Raw genomic sequence first — 24,513 nt, forward strand, 5'->3', positions numbered from 1 at the left:
TTTTAAAGATTTTATTTATTTGGGACGCCTGGGTGGCTCAGTGGGTTAAGCTGCTGCCTTCGGCTCAGGTCATGATTCCAGGGTCCTGGGATCGAGTCCCACATCGGGTTCTCTGCTCAGCAGGGGGCCTGCTTCCCTTCCTCTCTCTCTGCCTGCCTCTCTGCCTACTTGTGATTTCTCTCTGTCAAATAAATAAATAAAATCTTAAAAAAAAAAAAAAAGATTTTATTTATTTGACAGAGAGACAGTGACAGAGAGCACAAGAGAGGAGAAGGTCGTGGGAGCAGCAGACTCCCCATGGAGCGGGGAACCCGATGTGGGACTCCTTCCCAGGACTTTAGGATCATGATGGGAGCCAAAGGCAGCTGCTTAACCAACTGAGCCACCCAGGCACCCCCAAGCTTTATTCTTGAAAATGTCTCTTTTAGGGCAAAGCAGTGAGCTTCAAAACACACACTTGCCAATTGTGATTTTGGGGGCATCATTGCTACCTGACTATCTCTTAACTTACCCCGCACATCTGCTTTCAAATACTAACAAAGATTGCCTGTGGAAAACCCATTGTGTATGTATATCATTTTTTAAAAGATTTTGTTAATTTACTTGAGAGAGATAGAGAGCATGAGAGGGGAGAAGGTCAGAGGAAGAAGCAGACTCCCCGTGGAGCTGGGAGATCTATGCGGACTCTGGGATCATGACCGGAGCCAAAGGCAGTTGCTTGACCAACTGAGCCACCCAGGCGCAAGCCCATCGTGTATATCTTTTTAAATACTATCATCCATCCACCCCCCCATCCAGACTAGTTAACAAACGGCTTTCGACTGGAAAAGAGCTGGTTGCATTCTGACAAACCTTTACTTGCAGTACTGTTCCAAGTTGTGTTCTCTTTCCCTTTCTAGCTCCTAGCCTTTCTGTCCTCCTCATCCCTAATGTCTCTGAGCTCCATTTTCCTCTCTTCCTTGTCAACTGCCCATAGAATCTTCTTAGATTTCCTCCCAGCATACCTACCTGGGTTAAATCTATAGGAGGCATTGGCTGAAGGTGAGGAACTCACACTCAGGGTTGAAGGTTAACAACTTGAGAGGCTCGGGACCTTAAGGAAAAGGGCAAGACCAAGTTGAGCTATTTCGAGAACCCCTTCTCCTTCTCTTTGCCCCCAAGCGTGGGTTATAAGGACAGGTGGGAAGTAAATAAAGCCATTTATTTTGCAAATAGCAATGAGGCCTAACACTTGCTTAATCTGACAATGGCGAAAGTCTTTCTCTTAAAACAAGCTGCTGCCTTTTTCTATACCTGCAGACATCCAGTTGCCTCTGCTGCTTTTAAAATATATTTTACTGTAGTCCGAAGACTTAAAAAGGCTTTAGACCTGAGAAGGTTTTGGTGAAGATCTTCACAACAGTGCCCCTGAAAATCCATGAAGTCTGAACAAAAATGGTATGAGAATAAAGACCATTTTCCAGTGACTGGAACGCAAGAAGTAAGAACATATCAACAAATCATTTTTTTTTCTCAAATTTTTAAATTTTAATTCGAGTTAACATACGGTGTAGATTAGTTTCAGGAGTAGAGCACAGGGATTGTGGGGTTCTACACATCGCACGGGGCTCATCACCACAAGAGCACTAACGAACCTGGTTTTGTTGTTGGGAGATGTTGCGGTCGGCTCTCGAAGACGGCTGGACTCCTCTCTGTTCCAGTAATTAGGCAAGCTGTTTAACCTTTCTGTACTTCGGTTGTCTATCTTTAAAATGAGTACAATACTACCAGGCGCATTAGCTTGACTCCCAAGGATGCTGTGAAACAGAGAACATTTTTAAAACTCCCAACATGTGCATGTGGAAAAACACCCTGTGGTAATAAATACTACTACCTCAGGTGTACGTAGTGCCTTTACCCTCGAGTTCAAATCCAGAGTTGTGATAGAAACAGAAGCGATCTTTATTTCAATTGTCTTTCTCCATCGGTCTTCCTGAAAGAGCGGAAGGTCGTTTAAAGAAGTTACATGATTCACTCCATATTCTTTCCCCTCTCCTGCATTCCTGGCTCCCAGGATCAGAGGTTAAAGAGTAGGAACCCAAGGCAGGGAGAAAAAGATCTGGGTGACACCTCTCAGCGAGACCTTAGCGAAGCCGAGAGTGGCGACCCGGATGCGTAACGCCCAAGCCACGGTCCTTTATGGGATTTATAATTTAAACGGGCCCCAAAGCACGAGATTGGCTGGGGAAATGCCCTGATCGCGGTTGGGCTGCTCGCATGGCGCTGCTCAGATACCTCTGGCCGAGCTCCGTCGACGTCCCCAGCCTGCTAGCCCGTCGGGCAGCTGTCGAGCCGCGGGAGCCCGTTCGTGGGCAGGGCAGGCGCGGCTCGGGCGGCCGCTGCCCCGTCGCTGACCCTCGCGCGAAGCTGCGCGCACCGAGAGGAGACATCTTCCCAGCCGGGCCTCCCGCGCCCGCCGCGGCCCGGGGCGGCGGGGTTGGCCCAGGGACTGGGGGCGATCCGCGCACCCCTCCGTGTGGGGCGCCCCGACTCGCCGGGGGCGGGGTCACGTCCCACCCGGGGCGCCGGGGGCACCGGCGCTGCGGAAACCTGAGCGTGGCCGAGGAGCGGGGGCTTGCGGGGCCACCTCCCCGGGCGCCTCGGGCCCGCAGTGGGCGCGCCGGCCGCCGCCGCCCCCGGGCCGTCGCGGAGACCACTCCCGCGCCTGGTACCTGTGGACGCCCTTGTCAAGCGCCCGGAGCTCCCCCGGGGGAGCCGAGCCCAGGACAGACATGCTACTCCCGTTTCCTGCCCCTTCGGAGCGGCGAGGAGTGGGTGAGGCGGGGCCGAGCCGCTGCACCGAGGAGCCCCCCGAGCCGTGGGCGAACGGGCCCCGCGGCGGGGGGCGCTGGGGCCTGCCCGGGGATGGCGGGCAGGCCGCCCTCGGCCCAGCGGCCGGAGGGCGAGGGGAGGGCAACCGGGGGAAGGGGCGTCCCCTCGCCCTGGGCAGGCCCGAACACGGGGCCGAGCTCGGACCGGCCCGGCCCAGCAGCCTGACCCCGGGAGACCCGGCTTTCAGGCGGGCAACGGCCGCTCTGGCCCAGGCCATCCGGCCTTCAGGTTGTGTGACTGTGAAGGGCCGACTGGGGCAAAGGGCGGTTGAAGGGGAACGGGGCGCTTCTCCCTTCTGCTTGGGGGGGTTGTTGTGCTTTGTGGGGGGTCGGGGGGTCACCACCCTCCCGGGAGAGGTGGGGGAGGGCCGCCGCCGCAGCTGGCCGGCGAGGGGCGGGGTCACAGAGGCGAAGTGTGTGTGTGTTCGAGCGAGGGCGTGTGGGAGGGGAGGGCGCGCGGAGGAGGATCCCGGTCTGCGCGCAGGCGCGAGCAGCGGGTCGGGCCCGAGCCCAGGAAGAAGGCCCTGGGGGGAGCGGGGGCGGTGGGCCGGCGGGAGGGCGGGCAGGCTGACGCGAAGGGGGGCGGGGAGCCGCGTCGGCGTCGCCGGGCGCGGGCGATTCGAGGCCGACGCATCCGCGCGTGCGCGCGCCGCGGAGTGTCCGCGTTAGAGGGGAGTGACGCGTGCGCGTTCACGTGCGCCCGGGAGAGCGGTAAGAAACGAAGGGAGGCTTGAAGGGGGGTGGGGGTGGAGGCGAGCCGGAGGAGGGGTGGGGGGGCGGCGCCTGCGCAGTGCGCCGCGGAGAGCTGTGTGTATGTGAGAGTCTGACGGGTTCAAAATGGCGGCGGCTGCTTCAGCGGCTCCTCCTGTGTGAGGGAAACAACACCCCTCCCCGGCGGCAGCGGCGGCGGCGGCGGCGGCTGCGGCTCGCAGAGCACCTTCCCAGCGGCTGGGCCTGTCGCCGCTCCGTCTATCCTGGGCAGGGGGCGCTCCGGGAGGAGGGGCAACGCCAGGGGGCCCATCCCCCGGAATCCCTCCTCTGCGACTGGGGAGTAGCCGGGGGCTCGTCCCGCAGCGCGGAGCCCGGGCTGAGGGGGAGACGCGAGGGGAGTCCGGGCCCCCAGCCCGGCGCGCCGCGCCGCTCCCGCCCTCTCCGCCCCCCGGGGCCGGGGCCCGCGTTCCGGGGGGCCGGGGCGGCGCGGGGAGCCTCGGGCCGGCCGGTCTCAGCTGATCGGCCGCCGCTCCTGGGATCCGGAGGCGGCCGGGCGGCTGCTCGCCGAGGGCACAGCGAAGAGGGCGCTCCCCGCGGCCGGGGCTGGCCCGGGGTTCGGGCACGGGCTGCTGACCGCTGGCCCGGGGGAGGCGGGGGCGCCCCGGGCTCGGCGCCGAGGGGTCGCGCTCCCCTCTCCTGACGCCTCCGACTCCCGGTCTCCGAAGCTTGAAGAGGAGGTTTGATTCAGCAACTGTTTCCTCTTTTTCCGGGTCGCTCTGACCCTCTCTGGATACTGGGTTGATCCACGGAAAAAAAACGAAGACGACGTTTGGGATTTAATTTTTCCTCTCAGTTTTTGGAATCTTTTACTTCTCACTTGGACAAGAACTCACGAGCAAAATCCCCGGTGAGATTCCCCCTCCTAGGCCTTCCCCCTGGAAGTTTGGTTCACCGTGTTATCTGAAGTCTTAATGTAAAGTTTCTATTTCTTTTTCCGATGGGTGAACGATTGAAGCGCCTTACCTTCGGGGGGCCCAGCGAGATTTGCCATTTTTCCTCTCCGGCCCTGGCTGCTTTCAGTCCCCGGCGGTCCTCGCCCAGGGGTGCAAACACGGTTTCTTTTCCTCCCGACTTGGGACAAGGGCTTCCTCTAGGAGGGCTCCGCCACGAACTGCTCTTGCAAACTGTGTCATTGGGTCCTTTGGTCTCGTAGCAGTTTTGAAAGGATGCTATTAACGTGGCTGTAATGTAGTTGCAAAAAGGAAAAAAAAAAAATATCTGCATTCCCTATGGAAGCCATTATCCTTGAGAATATTTAGAAAAAAAGAAAAAACCTTTCTTGGTATTACCGCTCGACCCTCGCGCAGTTCGGTCATAATTTTTGGAAAGCTGTATTTTACTTATTTCTGTAGATGGATTCGGTCATTTTATTACTTTATTCAAAAAGATCTAATGTGATTTTTGTCCCTGATTTGCAACTCTCTTGAATTTGTTTCAGAGTTACATCTTGTGTTGGGGTGGAGTGTTGGTTTGGGAATGAAAAGATCCAGGGACTCTAGGAAGGAAGGCGACGATTGTGTGAGGCTTTCCTAGAGGGGTATGGGAAATTGTTTTGGAATCTTTCTTTATCCTGATTTTTTTTTTTTTTTTAAATCATAGTCTGCCCTTTTTTCCTTTTAGTTTCTAATTACCCGTGAGAGAGAGCTAATTTGGTTGGGATCTGGATTTGTTCAGTGCCCGCTTCACCTGGTCAGTTCTCTACAGATAAAAGTCCCCCCCCCCCCCTTTCTTTTTTTTGCCACTGCTGCCATCAAGGGGAGGCTGGCTTATTGTAATCCTGTGGGGAAGAAACAGTGGTGTGTGGCCCATCCACAAGGAACTGAAACCAACATCATCTCCTTTTGCCTAGGCCTCAGACAGTTGTAATGTGATTAATGTTGGTCGTGGCAGGGGAACACTTGCCCCAGAGCAGAGGGGTCCCGAACTGACCAGGAGGAACCAGATTTGTCAGAGAGCCTTTAACTTACACACATCTTAAATCCCCCTCCTGTGAAAAGAAAGCTTGAGTTTGGGGATGAGTTCTCATCTTTGCTTCTATCCTTATTCTTTAGTGTTGTAAACCTGGTTCCCAAGGAAGAGGAAGGCAGCCCTGGAGTGGTTTCTTCACAGTAATTTCAACAGAAGAGTGAGAGATGGAACCCGAAGAAGAAAGGATTCGTTACAGCCAGAGACTGGTTAGTATTTTATTCTCTCTTTTTCTCTCTCTCTCTCTCTCTTTTTTTTTTTTTTCAATTTTGAAGTACAATAACTGTTTTGTCTCCATTTGTGAACCTACTGTGATTAAAACTTTCCAGGTGGCTTTTCTGTATACCAGAGGAGAGATGGTGTATTAATATCTCATTTGGTTTTTAGGCCAAGTAGTTAGAGCCTTAATATTCATCCTGTTTGGAAACGGACTTGTATGTAGCCTTAACTTCTATAGAAACTGTTGTAAATCAAAGGATTTTGTGGATTACATTGTGACAGGGATTACTAATTTTGCAATACTGACACTGTAATCTAAGTTAGATTAGAATGTAAATTTTAGGGACAAAACTGAGAAAGGATAGTTCTGTATCATTTTTATAGATTATGGTATGTCAGGATTGTGGCTTTGATCTGGGGGGTAGAACTATGGATTTTATTTTTATTTTTAACACAAGTAACACTGATAGGTTTAGAGGGTTGGTGGGGATTGATTGAGAAAGGGTAGAATACCAGAAGTTCTATATTTTGTATTTTGGGAAGGAAGTATGAAGATACATCATGTTGAAAGAAATTTTTACTTAGTAATGGTTTGGAGGGAATTTGCTTGTATGTGCATATGAATATTTCTTTCTTTAAGCCCTACTTTCCTCTCAGTGTTTCCCTATTGGAGTTTAAAAATTTGGTTTTTGTATCCCCTAGTCAAAGAGAACTTTATTAATATTTTCACCATATATTCATTTCAGAAATTTGCATTTGTATCTTTAGAGTAAGGTATGGGGAAAGCCAAAGAATTGTCTGTATTATGTGAAATTTGGTGAACTGAGAGACCTAAAAGATTACTAAAGGAATTTATGGTGGTTTTCTTTGGCTCTGCATTTTAGACTGAGTTTGGAGGAAAACAGACTGATTCTGTAATCATTTTCTGATGATCTCCACTCTTTTTGAGAAAAGGCTACTTTGTTTAAACGTGACTGTTAGAAAGGTGTGGAGTTCAAGTATATCCAGCAGGAATGTATGTTCTGGCAAGCCTTATTCCAGAGATTTGCCTAGTCTCTTAAAGCATGTATTGAGAATATAGTTCTTTAACTTTTATTTATTTATTTAAAGATTTTATTTATTTATTTGTTTGTCAGAAAGAAAGAGAAAGCACACAAGCAGGCAGAGAGGCAGGCAGAGGCGGAGAGAGAGGCAAGCTCCCTGCTGAGCAAGGAGCCTGATGTGGGACTCGATCCCAGGACCCTGGGATCATGACCTGAGCTGAAGGCAGCGCCTTCACCCACTGAGCCACCCAGGTGTCCCAGTTCTTTAACTTTTAGAAATAAACTCTTATTCTTTTACTTTCAGAAATAAACTACGTATGTCAGTAGTGAAATTTTGGGTGCTTGTTTTGACATTCCTTAAACTTTTCTTTGGGACCATAGGAGAAGAAAGAGGATGCTGTAGAGTTCTCTTCCCAGGTGGTTATTCCCAGCTATATGGGGAATCATTTTTATCATGTCAGACTTGCAGAATTGTTGAGCTGTTATGTAAATACTTGAAGGATCTTGGATCTTGGGATCCAGTCTTTCAAAGGATGAGCTTTTCATTCAGCCAGAAAAAGTTCACATTTTTTAACAAAATAGGAAGGTAGTGGTAGAAATCCAGGGAATCTGTGACTTTTGTCCTGGTAAGATTTTTTTTTTTTAATTGTAAAGTGATTGCTACCTGTTGCACACATTAACCCTTTCCATATCTAGCATATTTTGTTTTTGGTTCATGTGTTGTATGAGAGGGCATCAGATATTTGGGGGAATCTTGGAATTTTGGGTAATAATTCTGAAGTTTAGGGTGACTGATGTCTTTTTCTAAGATTACATGACAGAATTACATCTGAAGTGTAAATTACTTCTGTAACATAACTTTTTTTTTCTTTTTTTTTAGGATTTCATTCATTTATTTGACAGAGATCACAAGTAGGCAGAGAGGCAGGCAGAGGGAGAGGGGGAGGTAGGCTCCCCTCCCCACTGAGCAGAGAGCCCGATGCGGGGCTCCATCCCAGGACCCCGAGACCATGACCTGAGCTGAAGGCAGAGGCCTAATCCACTGAACCACCCAGGTGCCCCTGTAACGTAACTTTTTTGATTTGAGAGCATAGTGGCAGTTTATTCGAGTGAAAAGTTTGCCTATTAGACTTTTAATGTTTGTCTCTGTGGTGAGTCCTCATGTTACATTGGTTAAGTTAGATCTCATTTGAGGAATTTTAAGACTACTATAATGGCTAATTTTTATAGTAGTTAGTAGTTTTTAAACACTGTGTCTGTCTTTAAAGTAGGTCAAAGTATAGAACTTACTTTGTTTTGCAGGTATTGGCCATAAAACACAAAGTTTGAAAGAGAGACAAATGACAGGTTTACTTAGCTTACTGATTAAAATTTGTGTGGCCTCATGCAATATATATTTGTCGAATTGAAATGGGTTACTTGGTACATTGATTTTAGTTTTACTAAATGTTACTTCCATGTTGTTTTAAGGGACAAAACCTAAATGGTCATCCCTTATGATACGCCTCTAAAATAGCCTTTCGAGAGACAATATCAGTATTACAAGTCCTAGTCCAAGGGTGCCTTTGTCGGTCGGTGCGTTAAGCCTCTGCCTTTGGCTCATATCATGGTCTCGGGGTCCTGGGATCGAGCCCTGCAGCATCTAGCATTGGGCTTTCTGCTCAGCGGGGAGCCTGCTTCCCCTTCCCTCTCTGCCTGCCTCTCTGCCTACTTGTGATCTCTCTCTCTGTCAAATAAATAAAATCTAAAAAAAAAAAAAGTCTGAGTCCAGACTCATTTCAGAATGATTTTATTGAAAGAAAAGTTGTATTCTTACTAGTAAGACTACTGTTAAAAATTGAGTAAGTCATTTTAATGCTTTTTACTGAGATAGCTATTTCAAGTGCACAGGCTGAATTTGGTAAATTTTGATATGTTTATATCAATTTTGTGACAGGTAATTAAAGTCAGAAATAGCTAGTTTAAAAAAATGGCTTGCCTCTTGCTAAACTTTACTATTACATATGGAAGAGAATTGTACCTTTGAAGATGGTGTATATGTATAGATTTGGGGCATAAGCTCTACTTTCTGGAACTAGAATGCTTGTTTTGCAATGTGGGAAATGAATGATGTTTGACTATTCTTAAGCAAGACATAGTTTTGTTCTTTAATGAGAAGATGAGTCATTTTGTATATGGATTCCTAGAACAAAGCCAGACAGATCTCTAAGGCACGATGATGTACCTAGAAAGGGTATTCAAGTGAGAGGGGTAGAAGCTTCAGCTTTGGTGATGGGTGGATGTTTGATTGTCCTGAGGTGAAGATTATTTATTTCTGTATTTCTAGTAAATTTAGATGGAGGACTTTTTTGAGAAATATTGACGAGTACTAAAGATGGAACTTCTTTTTTTCTGCATTTTATTTCGGTAGCCAAAGTGTTGGAGTAGTTTTAGTTGTTTGTTTCTGACCATGTATATTAAGTATTGATTTGTAGGGAATATTCAGCATAATGTCTTACAGTTACTTTATCTAAGATGTTAGTTAGATCCTTAGCAATTATAATTGATGATCTTTTAGGTTTTTGAAATCATACCAATTCTGAGTAATCCTTAATTGCATAGAAAATCAAGGGCAGGTCGCCTGGGTGGCTCAGTGGGTTAAGCCGCTGCCTTCGGCTCCGGTCATGATCTCAGGGTCCTGGGATCGAGTCCCGCATCGGGCTCTGCTCAGCAGGGAGCCTGCTTCTCTCTCTCTCTCTCTCTTTGCCTGCCTCTCCATCTACTTGTGATTTCTCTCTGTCAAATAAATAAATAAATAAAATCTTTTAAAAAAAAAAAAAAATCAAGGGCAAAATAGCATGCATCTGAATACCATTTATATGCTACGTAGTATCGTTTTAATTAGAGACTTTTTTCATTTTTAATGGAAAAGATACCTTTGGTATTTATTTATTTATTTTTAAAGATTTTATTTATTTATTTGACAGAGTTCACAAGTAGGCAGAGAGGCAGGCAGAGAGAGGGGGGAAAGCAGGCTCCCTTCCGAGCAGAGAGCCCGATGTGGGGCTTGATTCCAGGATCCTGAGATTATGACCTGAGCGGAAGGCAGAGGCTTAACCCACTGAGCCACCCAGGCGCCTTGTTATTTATTTTAATACACTGGACTATGTGTCCTCAACTTGTATAATATATTATACATATCATTACATTTAGTATGGAAAAATTCACTGGCTCCTGCCAAAGGCAATTGTAGAAATAAACGGACACCTGAACCAATGTAAAAGAAAGTGAAGACAGTATACTTCAGGGTAAGAGAAGTTACGGAATCTTATATGAAGGAGATGTTGATTTTTCTTGAGAATTCCTGATTGTCAATGTTGATGATGAGATAAGAGATTTTCTAAAGGGTGTTATTATACTGTTAGATGTTCAATGCTGTTTATTTCTTACATATGTTTTTCTTTGAAATAGCTAAATCATTTATCTTTTTTAAGAAACTGGGGGCATTGAAGCCATAATGATATTTTCACCATTCTTTGGATTACCCTTACAGATTGTCCTCCAAGATTCAGTAGTATTTACCAGACTATCCCTTTTATAAACAGTCCCACTTTGAATGATCCCACTCTAAGTAAGGTCTTTCTGACCAGGAATGGACTTGGCAAAATGAAATCCTTCTTTTTTTAAGCCATATTTTCCGTATCTTGAAAGTGTCATCTTGTTAACAACTGGAAAAAAGTTATAGATGGTCTAAATTGTTGAATTTGTTTATTTATAATTATTTAATTAGATTTAACCTTCAGTCTGTGATGGTAGAGGAGTACATTGTTCTGAGTGTTGCAGCCTCCTTCCTGGAGATGTAGGAAAAACTTGTTGCCCGTTTTTGGGTGATTCAAAATGCAGATAATGAGGGAACTAATTCTTTATTCTTATGCATCAGTTTTCCATAGTAAGCTGCATTTTGGGGACCCATAATGAGGACTGTATTTAAGCCCTATCACTTTCTCTTGTTTTATTTTGCTGAGCACTAGTCATTATCATACTTGTTTGTTTTGTTTGTGCGTCTCCATTGGAGTGTAAGCTCCTTGAGAGTTGGGAGTTTGTTTTGTTTATGGTATATACTGGATGCTTCAAATAATGCCTGACACACAGAAAGTGCTCAATAAGTAGCTTCAAAAAAAGAGAAAGTATTCCATCTACAACACAGAAAGTGCTTGATAAGTATCTGTTGATTTTGTTGAAAGCCCTGATAAATACTTTTCTTTGCTACCAGTTTTCTTGAGGCCCAGTGATAAGTCACTAGAATGAAGGAGGGTTTGGTGTGTAGGCATGAGCAGAATATCTGGATATTAGGTCTTGCAGTGTGCATAGAACCAGAAGCTTTAAGCTGTGACAGAAAAAATTTACACTTAGCACACATGCCAGATGAACACATTTATAGTAATTGGGCCATTAGAACAAATGAAAAAAAAAAAGTCTAGTTAACTTTAAAAGCTCAGTCTGAATTTTAAGTTCTTCCCTTAATCCTGTAAAAATCTTCTGTTTCAAGGTTTTTGCTGGGTTTTAGACCATCTTAAAGTTGTGAAGTTGCAAGTGATGATATTTTGTATTATTCTGAAGTCCTAGTTTTGGCCATTAAAAAAGTCAAAGAATTGATATATTTACTGTATTCCATACAGAGAAACATACCATTATTTTATGTCCTTTAAAATTTTTCTTCTTGGGGTGCCTGGGTGGCTCATTTGGTTAAGCAGCTGACTCTTGGCTTCAGCTCAGGCTCAGGTCATGATTCCTGGGTCATGAGATTGAGCTCTGCAACAGGCTCCATGTTCAGCAAGGAGTTGGCTTGTCTCTCTTTCTCTCCCCATCTGCTTCACCCCACCTTTAAAATAAATAAATAAAATCTTCAAAAAAAATTTTTTTTTTCTTCTTGGTAAATGGACATCCTTGACTAGATTTGCTCTATGTGAACTCATTTTTGGAATAATACTCTATTGTCCCATTTTGGTTTTACATTAACAAATTCAGTATGTATGTACTGAGTACTGGGCTAAGTTCTCTCATACACAGTACCTTGTTTAATCCTCAAAACTGGCCTGTAAGGTAGATGGTATAGTTTTAAATTTTAATTTCTTTTTTATTATGGAAATAAGAGTTTTAGTCTGTGACTTGCCCAAGATCACAGAGTTGGTGGGGGCGGGGGGAATCAGACCTTGAACCTCATGTTTCTTGTGTTATTTCATACAGAAAACCAATGATACCAATTCCTGTTAAAGGAAGTTGTAGCCCGAGTCCTTTCTGTTTTTTTGAGGCTACTTTTAAAATTTCTTCCCTCACAGATATCTTAACATCCTAAATGAGATAGTTACAAATATTTGACAGTCAGTGTTTCATCATGTTTAGAAAAAGGTGGCACATTCTTTTTGTGAACTTTGAACTTACTGCATTTGATCTAGTAACGGAGCAGTATTTGTGCTGTTTGTATATATGTCAGACTTTTTATTTATGCCTGTCACTCATGTCATTGTTTTCTGTTTTAAATTTTAGGTTCTTGGGGGTTTTCTCTATCTGTGAGTACTTGGTAAAAACTTAAGCCATAAAGATAAAAGGCAGCAAGTGGTTTTGGCAAATAACAGTGGTGAAGGCCACCTTCAGGTAGGTAGAGAGGAGGAGGGAAGGGGGTGGCCTTGCCGGAGGCAAAGACAGCATAAGCTTTGCTATGGAATGGGGTGCTTATAAGGCCTAGTCTGAGGACATTCATTAGATTCATAGGACTAAAGTAGAAGATTTGTTTTGGAAGGCACTGTTGATAATATTGGGAGCACATTTTAAACAATTACGAAGGCCAGACATGGAAAATAGAGAGTTATTGGAAGTTGTGGTTTGTTTTTAATCAGATGGTAATTTGATCAAAGTGGAGTAATGTTTTTGCAGTTCCAGGTCAGGGACATGTCCAAGAATATTGAAATAAGTATCAGGTACCTGATCTCTAGGGCAGGGATTCTTGTAGTGTGGTTCCCTCATCAGCAGCATCCGCCTTATCTGGGTATCTGGGAACATGTTAGAAGTACATTTAGGGGGCCCTACCCTATATTTAATGAATTAGAAACTCTGGGATCGGGGCCCAGCAATCTGGGTTTTAACAAGCCAGGTGATTTCAATATAAGCAGAAGTTTGAGAATAACTGTTCTGGGGGTTAGTTAGTAGCAATGGAAAGGAAGAGAAAGTGGGTGCCTGGATGGCTCAGTGGGTTAAGCCTCTGCCTTCAGCTCAGGTCATGATCTCAGGGTCCTGGGATCGAGTCCTGCATCGGGCTCTGCTCAGCAGGAAGCCTGCTTCCTCCTCTCTCTCAGCCTGCCTCTCTGCCTACTTGTGATCTCTCTATCAAATAAATAAATAAAATCTTAAAAAAAAAAGAAAAAAGAAACAGTTTCAAGAGATGGTTGTGGCCCTCAGTGTGAATTCAATATGTAGCCTCAACCTTAATCCATTCTTTAGAGCCCTGGAATACACAACCCTCTCAGGGCAGTAATCTGGCCAACACACTCTTAAAGATTCTGACAATCACCTCAAGAGATTGTAGATTCATCATAAATACAGTGATCATTTATAGTACTTTTATAGTTTCCAAAGTACTTCTCTGTTTCTTGTGTCTTTTGATCATCTTAATACTCTGATCATCATCATTTTGGGGGGTTGCCAGAACTTGAGGATGGTGCCACCATATTTCACAATTCCAGCAGGTGCCATTCACGTATCTTAATCTGTCTGAAAGATGCCCTTGGAGTTGTGTGGTGAACAACAACAGCAAAAAATCGTGAGCCTTTTTGGGTGGATAAGATAAAGGAAAATTCACCCCGTATATTTGAGACAAGGGAAGAAAAAGCCCAATCTGATGGATAATAGTACACATTACTTGAGTGCACACTTTGTGCCTGATACTGGCACTTTTCACATATTAACTAACTTAATTTTAAGCAACCCTTTGAGATAGGTTCTGTGATTCCCATTTTCTAGTTTGGAAATTGAGGCATATTACAATTAAGTAACTTGTCTGAAGTTATCCAGTTAAGAGAAAGAATCAGGATTCAAAGTGGGCAGTCTGGCTCCCAAGCCTTCTAACCTATATTGCCTCTTTTTCGACTTTGTTGGAAGATAGTTTGTATATCTTTTGTTGATGAACTTTGGATGTTCCCAGGTAGTATTTTCTCATTCAGGAGATTCATTTACATAGATGTCTTTTTTAGGTGCTTACACTGTGACAACTACTTTACTTGGGCCTTACTTTTTTGTAACTTCCAAATGCTGTGGTTTCAAGTAGTGCTGAATGTTTTGAAGAAATTAAGAGGGTGATGGAATACACTTAACCCTTAAATAAGTGGGGATTAAGGGTCCTGACCCTCTGCACAGTTGAAAATCCACATGTAACTTTTGACTCCCCCCAAAACTTAAGTACTAATAGCCTATTTCGACCAGAAGCCTTTTGTAACATATATAGTCAACACATAATTTTTTGTACTTTGTGTTTTTATAATAAAGTAAGAGAAAGGAAAATGTTGAGCAAATCATAAGGAAGAAAAAAATACATTTAAAGTACTGTACTGCATTTATCAAAAAATATCTGCGTGTAAATGAACCCTTGTGGTTCAAACCAATGTTGTTCAAGGGTCATCTATACTTATTAGGGTGAGGATCGTTCCTTGAGATTGATGATCCCTAAAGGCTCCCTGAGAAGATGGCATCTTGCGACTGAGACCTGAGTGATGAGGAGCCATTCTTGTGAAGTTCAAAGACTTAGGGACCAGGTCTGGGTCAGCAGAGCTCTGGATAGAGGGACCAGCTAATGTGGTATGAATGGGAAAATATTACAAGCACTTAGCTTTGCGTCAGACACCATGCAAAACTCTTGGGATACAGTGATAACCAAGACAGGCATGGTCCCTCTGTTGTGAAGCTTCCAGTCTGTTGGGGAGTAACTGAGTACTTCTGTTAGTAACATCAGTTACAGTTACGCAAAGGACTACAAAGGTGAATAGAGGATGCAGTGAGACTGTATAATAAGTGACCTAATCTAAATATCGGGAGTGGGAGGAGGCATCAGGGAACACTTTCTCTGAGAAAGCTTTTAAAAGGGAGACCTAAAGGATGAGTAAGAGGTAACCTGTCAAAAAGGAAGTGATTAGCATATGGAGAAACCCTGAGGTTGGAAGGAATCTGACCTATGTGAAGAACATATCAACCACACAAAACCAAAAGAGCTAGTGTTAACTGCTGAGAAGTATGTGGAGGAGAGAGTTAAAATCTTGACAAAGTAATAAGGGGTCAGGTCAAGTAGGGCGTTATTCTGAAGACAGTGGGAAGGCACAAGTTTAGCAGAGGAGTAATGTGCTTGCACTAGTAACAGCTGCACTTTAGAGAAAGGATTAGGGAGGGAGTGAGAATGGATTTGGTGATGGCCAATTAGGAGGCTGCTACAGTGGTTTAGGTAAGAAACGATGGGAAGTATGGTTGAGAATACGCATAGTGGAGGTAGGGAGGTTTTGAGAAATACTTAGAAAACAAAATCATAGGACTTTGATTCCTTGGATGTGTGGGAGTGACTTTAAGGGAGTATGTGTAAGCATGACTCTCAAGGTTTTCTCATGTGAATAGTTTGTGGTAATAGTCCTTTTATTGAGATAGGGCACACTGAATGAAGAGCAGGTCTGGAGATTTGAGGGCATGAGCATAAACTCAGTTTGGAGCAGGTCTGAACAGATTGAATGTGAGTACCTGTGAAACATCTGGTAGAACTCTTGAGTAGGTAACAGACTGTGATTCTGGACCACAGGAAGGGTTTTTTGGCACATACCTGTGTCTCATTGGCATATGTCTGGTAAATAAAGTTGGGTAGGCATAGAGTAGCTTACAAAGGGAGTGAAGGGAGGCCAGAGAGGAAAATCAAGAGTAGTGGTGTCTTGGAAGCCAAGGCACTGTTGTACTTACAGTTTATCAAGCGCTGTGTTAAGTGTTAGTGTGTTTTTATTCATTTAATGCTTGTAACTGTGAAGTAAGTGCTTTTATTATCTCAATTTTATAGATTAGGAAAATGACATAAGAAGGGGCTATATAATTTGTCCAAGACTACCAGATAACTAGAGAGATTACTGGGTTGGTTTTTTTTAATAGTTTTTTATATTTTTATTAACATATAATGTATTATTAGCCCCAGGCGTACAGGTCTGTGAATCGCCAGCTTTACGCACTTCACAGCACTCACCATAGCACATACCTTCCCCAGTGTCCATAACCCTACCACCCTCTCCCTACCCCCCACCACCCCCAGCAACCCTCAGTTTGTTTTGTGAGATTAAGAGTCTCTTATGGTTTGTCTCCCTCCCGACCCCATCTTATTTCATTTATTCCTTTCCTACCCCCAAACCCCCCACGTTCCCTCAACTTCCTCAGATCAGGGAGATCATATGATAATTGTTTTTCTCTGATTGACTTATTTCATTAAGCATAATACCCTCTAGTTCCATCCACGTCATCGCAAATGGCAAGATTTCATTTCTTTTGATGGCTGCATAGTATTGAGATTACTGGTTTTTGAACCCAGGTTTGTCTGGCTCCAGTTTGTATTCTTTTTTTTGTTTTCGCTTTTTTTTTTTTTTTTTTAAATATTTTGCTTATTTATTTGACAGAGATCACAAGGAGGCAGAGAGGCAGGCAGAGAGAGGGGAATCAGGCTCCCTGCTGTGTGGGGCTCAATCCCAGGACCCTGGGATCATGACCTGAGCCGAAGGCAGAGACTTTAACCCACTGAGCCACCCAGATGCCCCTCCAGTTTGTATTCTTAAACGACGTTTCATACCAATGGTGAAAAAAGGAGGGTGGGTAATCAACTGAGGTGGATGCCACCCAGAGGCTGAGTATATTAAAGATGGAGATTTTCATTGCATTTGGCAACATAGAAGTTAATGGTGATTTTAAACAGGAGGTTCAGTGGCATTTGGAGCAGAAGACATTCTTCAAAGTAAGTGTGAGATTAAACAGATTAAACAGACAGGGAATGAAAAGAAGTTTAGAGAAGTTTGGCTGTGAAGAGAAAAGGGGAGCAGGTCATAGCTGTAAGTTAAAGTGCAGGATCCAAAGAAGTTTCTCTCAGGTTTTTGTTTGTTAGGTTTTGTTTTAAGATGGAAGAGACCACTGCATTTTTTTGTTAATAGCACTGTCATCTGTTATTCCTTCTTCTGTTATCCTTCAAATTTAATCAGTAGCTAAGACCTAATCAGTAGCTAAGATGAATTTGAGAAATTCATCTCTTTGTAGTTCTCACTACTACTACAAATGTTTGGACTCTTAGTCTAGACTATTGTAATAGCCTCTTCCTTGGATTTTTTGCGGGGGAGGGCATATGTTTACCATTATTTTTTAATATTGTGCTTCGAGGATTCAGATCATATAGTTCCTATCCTCCGTTAATATTCCTACTCTTTAAAGTCAGTGGTGGTGTGGGATGGACACTGGACTTTGGTTCACGATACCTGGCTTTGAATTTCAGGTTATTAAACTTAACCTTGATTAACTTAAATTTTTTAAACTTTATTTTTAAATTTTTATTAAGTAAACTCTACCCCTAACATGGGGCTCGAACTTAAAACCCTGAGATCAGAAATCATATGTTCTGCTGACTGAGCCATCCGGTCGCCCCTGTGAACTTTAACTTTTCATGTGTGGATTAGTGAAAATAAAAACGTACCTTTCGGAAAATTTTTTTTTTTTTTAAGATTTTTATTTATCGGTCAGAGAGAGAGAGAGAGAGAACACAAGCAGGGGGAATGGCAGGCAGAGGGAGAAGCAGGCTCCCCTATGAGCAAGGAGCCCAATGTGGGGCTCGATCCCAGGTTTGTGGGATCATGACTTGAGCAGAAGGCAGATGCTGAGCCACCCAAGCGTCCCTGGAAAGGGTTTATAAGTGCTTAGTTAACTTGAAGGGTTTTGCCATTGTAGGCACAAATTCCTTAGCCTGATATCAGGCCCCAGTTGACTACTAAGGTCTTATTAGCTACACTTACATTCATTTATCTTCCAGCCAAACTAAACTACCTTCTTGGTTTTTATTTCCACACACTTATGCTATCTTGTCTCCCTGTCCCTACCATAGTTTTCATGTTCTAAAGCCATTTTGTAATACTGTTTCCTTAACCCTGTGTATTGAAGGCAGCCTTTTCTAAATCCTCATGTTTTTTTCTCCCTATCTCTAATGGTTTCTAACTGGATACAAGATAGAAAGTTTAATTATGTCTTTTTTTTTTTTAAGATTTTATTTATTTATTTGACAGACACAGAGATTACAAGTAGGCAGAGAAGAAGGCAGAGAGAGAGAGGGGGGGAAGAAGCAGGCTTCTGGCTGAGCAGAGAGCCCGATGCGGGACTCGATCCCAGGACACTGGGATCATGACCTGAGCCGAAGGCAGGGGCTTAACCAACTGAGCCACCCAGGCGCCCCTAATTATGTCTTTTTTATATGCTTTGTGAGGACAAGGCATGACTTCCCTGGCACACATATGGCATAATACCATTAATATCATTGAGACTCAAGTTGCTGGTTGGTTAACATTTCCAGAAGACAAAGTATAATGTAATAAAATTAATCTCCCTTCTGTGTTTGAGTGCTGACAGTTATCAGAAAGATGGTGGTTAGAACAATCAAAGAGGAGAGCCAAGGAACAAAATTTGCCACATCTTGTTCTGGTCATTAGAGAATGGAGGAATGGACTGTTCATTTCTTGAGACCATCTAGTTACCCTTGTTCTTATATTGTGTTCACTGGCCAATTTCATAATTAGTTTTGTTCCCCTGTTTGTTGATATTAGGAAATGGGTTTCCTGGATAATAGGCTCATAATATTCATAGTCTAGGCTAGGCATCCTGAAGAAGTTAATTGGCAGTCCTTTTGTCTTGAAGAGTTGAGTGGTAGCTTACCAAGATCCCTCCTTTGAACTTCAAAAGGGCAAAAATGTCCACTTAACAGTAATAATGTCTACAAATACTCTTCATGTGCAACTGTTTGAACATGGTATATAGAATGCTAAGGTACTGTTCTCCAGACCCTTTTCTTAGGGAAGCATTTCTTTGAGTAGATCTTCTAGTTACAAATTCTCATAGGATAGTCTAAAACATCTTTTATGCATGACACCTATCGCAGCTCTATTTACTTGAATTATTGTTTGATTGTCTGTTTCCCTTTCAGATTGTAAGCATCATTAAAGGCTGCTATGATGCCTTTTCTCACCGTTTTATCCCCATGCTTGGTACAGTGTCTGGTCCACAGTAGGCATTAGAAGGGATTTTTTCGTGAATATGCATCTCTGAAATGCTCTCCCTCCAGCCCCATTCTGCCTTCTTGGTGAGCTCCTAATTATCCTCCAAAGCCCGCAGATACTCTCCTCTTGAGTTCTCCTCAGTTAAATTCCTGAGGCACTTTATATGCATTTTTTTTGTGGGACCAGTCACTTTATGTTGTAATTATTTGACCATGGGCCTCTTTTCTTTTTAAAGATTTTATTTATCATTTATTTGACAGAGAGAAAGAGAGGGAGCACAAGCAGGGGAGAGGCAGGCAGAGGGAGAGGGAGAAGCAGGCTCTTCAGAGCAGGGAGCCCAATGTGGGACTCAATCCCAGGACTCTGGGATCATGACCTGAGCCAAAGGCAGATGCTTAACCAACCACCTGAGCCACCCAGGTGCCCTTGACCATGAATCTCTTTTCATCCAGCTAGAGCAGACTTCTTTCTTTGTTTTTGTTTTTTTTTTTTTTTTTTGGTGCAAAAGGTGATTTATTAAAGCACGGGGACAGGGCCCATGGGCAGGCAGAGATGCGGCTGCCTGTTTGTTTTTTTTTTAAAGATTTTTATTTATTTATTTGACAGACAGAGATCACAGGCAGAGAAGAAGGCAGAGGGAGAGGTAGGGAAGCAGGCTCCCTGCTGAGCAGAGAGCCCAATGCAGGGCTCGATCCCAGGACCCTGGGATCATGACCTGAGCCGAAGGCAGAGGCTTTAGCCTACTGAGCCACCCAGGTGCCCCTAGAGTAGACTTCTTTAAGGCAAGGATCATGTCTTAATTTAAGTGTTCAGAAAAATATCTGTTGAATTGAACAAAATGTGTTGTGCACTTGCTAAAAATACATAAATTGTATAACATAATAACTGAACCCTAACAATGGAATGAACCTAACAATGGAAAGAAAGCTATTATCCAAGCTTTATTTTATTCATCTGCAAGGTCTTTCTCAGTTCTGATAGTTTAAACTAGTTGTTTTCAAAGTGTGCTCCTGACCCACGTCATCTGGGAGCTTGTTAGAAATGCAGATAATTAGGTCCTACCCCAAACTTACTGAATCAGAAACTCTGGCGATGGCTGAGTTCAACCAGCCCACCAGGTGATTCTGGTAGATGGTGAAGTTTGAGAACCCCTGGAATTACTTTGGCAGTTTATCTGTTTCCTGTGTGTTCCAGAAAATCATAGTTAACCATCTTAATTTAAACTTCAGAGCTTAAAGTTATTTTTAAAGCTTTCTTCATGTTGTTTCCAACCAGTTGAGTTTGTGGACGTTTTTAAACTGATCATAGCTGTGTAACCGGACTGTCTGAATCAGGCAGTCAGTTCAGAAGTGTTGGAAGACTGCGGCTTACAAGCTATGTGCATGTGTATTTATATCTGTATGAATGCACCACACACACACACACACGCGCGCTTTTCTATCAGTGGAAACTTTTCTTGAAGAGTGATTAAAGGAAGGGAAAGTTAAAGTACAGGCTTTACGAGGCAGACTTGAATGAGTGTTATGGCAGAACAAGACATCAAACAGTAGAGGTTGGTTTTTTGCAGTAGCAGTTAGATATACTTAATGCACTTCCTATACCAAGGAGCTTATTATTATTAGCACATAGTATTGAATGAGTTTCAGGTGTACAATATAGTGATTACCAAGGAGATTTCTTAGTGATAAATGTTTGCCTCAGTGTTACCTGTAACAGGTTGTTGTGAACTGAAAGTGCTGATTGTTGGTATTCGTTGACTTCTTGCACAGGGAGTTGTGAGTTGCACACTTTACTGGTAGAAACCGTGTAATAATAGCTTATCTCAGATGTATATTTTGTGCTCAGCGCCATGCTAAGTGTTTCATATGTGGCCCATTTCTACCATTGTTTTGGCTTAATACCTTGAGTTTAAATTTACTCTCTTTTTTTTTTTAAGATTTTATTTATTTATTTGACAGACAGAGATCATAAGTAGGCAGAGAGGCAGGCAGAGAGAGAGGAGGAAGCAGGCTCCCTGCTGAGCAGAGAATCCAATGTGGGGCTCCGATCCCAGGACCCTGAGACCATGACCTGAGCCGAAGGCAGAGGCTTTAACCCACTGAGCCACCCAGGCGCCCCAAATTTACTCTCTCTTTAAATAAAGGGAATCTTTTAGAAATGGAATTCCTAAAAAGAACTACTTTTAAGGTACAGTGTTGCTGCCTGATTGAATGGTTCCAGGATTTAGAAAACAGTATCATTTTTTTCCATTTACCTTTCGTACCTTTATTTATAGCAGCATCTCAGACTTTGTAAATGGAAGAAGCCTGTTTTTTTTTTTTTTTTTTTTTAAGATTTTATTTATTTATTTGACAGACAGAGATCACAAGTAGGTGGAGAGGCAGGCAGAGAGAGAGGAGGAAGCAGGCTCTCTGCTGAGCAGAGAGCTCGATGCGGGGCTCTATCCCAGGACCCCGGGATCATGACCTGAGCCGAAGGCAGAGGCTTTAACCCACTGAGCCACCCAGGTGCACCAAGAAGCCTGTTTTCTTTAGTCTTTCCTTACACGGAAGTTGCTTTTTCTTTCTTTCTTTCTTTTTTTTTTTTTTTTAAGATTTTATTTATTTATTTGACAGTTCAAAGTAGGCAGAGAGGCAGGTGGAGGGCGGGGGGCAGGGGGGGGCTCTGTCCCAGGACTCTGGGATTATGACGTGGGCCGAAGGCAGAGACTTTAACCCACTGAGCCACCCAGGTGCCACGCTTTTTTTTTCTTTCTTTCTTTTTTTCTTTAATTATAATTGCCTTTCTCCACGTCTTCTGCCTATTAACTATTTCTTAGTGGGGTTATCAAAACTATAAGAATTATAATAAGTTCAGAAGTTTTGTTCTTTAGTTTTGTGCTCATTTATTCAACAGACGTCAGGCTTACTGTTGGTGTTTAATAAGTACATTGGGTATACAGAAATGAATATCTTGTATCCTGTTCTTGTACTCTGATAAGAGCCACATAGACAAATAATTATGCTATACTGTGATAAATGAAATTTAGGAAGTACAAGGTACAGAAGCAAAAGAAAGGAAGGAATGACTGAGGAAGAAATTCAAAGAGGAGGTAACTACTAAGTTGGGTATTAGAACATTAAGTATTGTCTGAGCAGGTCAGAAGGCAAGGAAGGAAATTCCAAGCAGAGGAACCAGCATATCCAGAAGCAAATACATATGAGACTGTTAGAAGATCAAAACATCATTGCCAGTAGTTGAGGGTTACTGGAACATAAGAATGGGAGGGAATCTGAGATGGGAAGAGTCACTCATGTAAAGTAATACGTACTTCTGCAGTTGGTAATGGGGGGACATTAGAGGAAGTGTAAACATGGGGGAGGCTCGATCATATTTCTTATTTATTTATTTATTTATTTTAGAGAGAGAATGAGTGAGTGAGAGTTGGGGGGAGGGGCAGAGAGAAAGAGAGAAAGAGGCTTAAGGAGACTGCACTGGGTATAGAGCCCAATTCAGAGCTCAGTCTCATGACCCATCGTGACCCAAGCCAAAATCAAGAGTCGGAGGCTCAACGGACTGTGCCGTCTGGGCGCCTCTAATTTTTATTTTTATTTTTTTAAGATTTATTTATTTGAGCAAGCAAGAGAGAACACATGTGCACATGATGGGAGGGGCAGAGGGAGAGAGAATCCTCCAGCAGACTCCCCACTGAGTGTGGAGCCCAACCTGGAACTCAAATCCCAGGACCCTGAGATTATGACCTAGGCCCAGACTAAGAGTCACCCCTTAACTAACAGAGCCACCCAGATGCCCCTAATTTTTATTTTTTATGTTAATTTTTATGTCTATGGTAGTATATTTAATTTGCCAATTATTGAGTGTACTTTATGAAAAACCCTACCAGAGATTCTTGGCTAATGTCATGAGGTATCAGTATAGATTTGGATGAATTTTTATTGGGTAAAATTAGTTCAGAAACCATTTTATTTTAATTACTATATGAATCGCTTAATTTTTTTCTAGACTTTTTACCTTGTCCAAGTCAGAGCTAATCATATAACATTCATTCGCTTGGCTTGTGAGCTTTCTCAGTTTATCTCCCTCTGTTCACGGTGTTAACCACCATGTTGTCTTCTATGTTATTTATGAAAATATTAGGAACATCCCAAACATTATGTTATGGAGGACACAAACAGTTGGGGAGACCCATTTTCTTCTGTACTTCATTTCGTTTTTTACCAGTTCTTCATATGTGACACAAAATTATTCAGATTCTATATTTTAAAAATTCTGGGGGTGCCTGGTTAGTTTAGTTGGTAGAGCATGTGACTTGTGATCTCAGGATTATGAGTTTGAGCCCTACATTGGGTGTACAGTTTAATTTTTTTAAAAGCATTATAAAAATTCTGTACAAAGCCTTATTAAAGGTTTTTATCATTTTTTTTTTTTTTTTTTTGACAGAGATCACAAGTAGGCAGAGAGGCAGGCAGAGAGAGGAGGAAGCAGGCTCTCCGCTGAGCAGAGAGCCTGATGGGGGGCTCGATCCCAGGACCCTGGGATTATGACTTGAGCCGAAGGCAGAGGCTTTAACACACTGAGCCACCCAGGCTCCCCAATTGTATTTATCATTTAAATAAATTATATTTTTTGCATTTCTCCCTTTATGGAATCCATGTGGGCATTATAATAGCATATTCAAGAAAGGCTATGTTTTTTTTTTTTTAAAGATTTTATTTATTCATTTGACAGAGACACAGTGAGAGAGGGAACACAAGCAGAGGGAGTGGGTAAGGAAGAAGCAGGCTTCCTGCCGAGCAGAGAGCCCGATGCGGGGCTCGATCCCAGGACCCTGGGATCATGACATGAGCCGAAGGCAGACGCTTAGTGACTGAGCTACCCAGGCACCCCAAGAAAGCCTGCGTTGATATTTGTGCCATCTTAACTTAGGTTGTGACTTTATACCAGCGGTGAGCCAATGAACCCCACTGTGTAAAAGTAGAATAGGAATTTCTAATGCCATGGTCAAGTGTGTGTGGTGGTTTTAGATGAAGAAAGGCAGAACATCTCTGCCTCTCAACCTTCCCTGTGTAAGAACAGCCTTCTCATTCTACATAGGTTGATAATTTTCTGATCACCTGATGTAGCTCCTTAATTTGGTGAGAGACTTAGTTTTAATACCCATCTGAAAAGAGAAAACAATTGGCTAAAATTTCTCAACCTTGTTCTGTTGTAATAATCATTTGAATGATTGTGTATACCTGCCCATTATTAGTAAACTTCATTGGCTTCTGCTGAAGCTCTAATGGGAATTGAATGGCAAGCTGACACATGTCCATTTGAATCAAAATCTGTTCATTTCACAAGCCTCTGATAGGTTCA

At 43.2% G+C, this 24,513-nt stretch overlaps 1 protein-coding gene across 4 annotated transcripts in view; it reads left to right on the plus strand.

The window, feature by feature from the left end:
- Positions 1-3,478: 3,478 nt before the first annotated feature.
- Positions 3,479-24,513, plus strand: part of KDM2A (lysine demethylase 2A) — a 115,060-nt gene continuing 94,025 nt past the window's right edge. Inside the window, exons 1-2 of one of the 4 annotated variants that reach the window (XM_059148781.1) lie at positions 3,479-3,581; positions 5,693-5,815. In XM_059148781.1, coding sequence (XP_059004764.1) covers positions 5,774-5,815 — 42 coding nt within the window. In that variant the 5' untranslated portion in view covers positions 3,479-3,581; positions 5,693-5,773. Of the gene's footprint in view, positions 3,582-4,071; positions 4,489-4,799; positions 5,179-5,686; positions 5,816-24,513 lie in introns of those variants that run through there. The other 3 variants (XM_059148775.1, XM_059148791.1, XM_059148799.1) reach the window with 3 other exon arrangements.

The sequence above is a fragment of the Mustela lutreola genome, chromosome 1, assembly GCF_030435805.1.
Source record: "Mustela lutreola isolate mMusLut2 chromosome 1, mMusLut2.pri, whole genome shotgun sequence".
In the NCBI taxonomy this organism is placed as follows: domain Eukaryota; kingdom Metazoa; phylum Chordata; class Mammalia; order Carnivora; family Mustelidae; genus Mustela; species Mustela lutreola.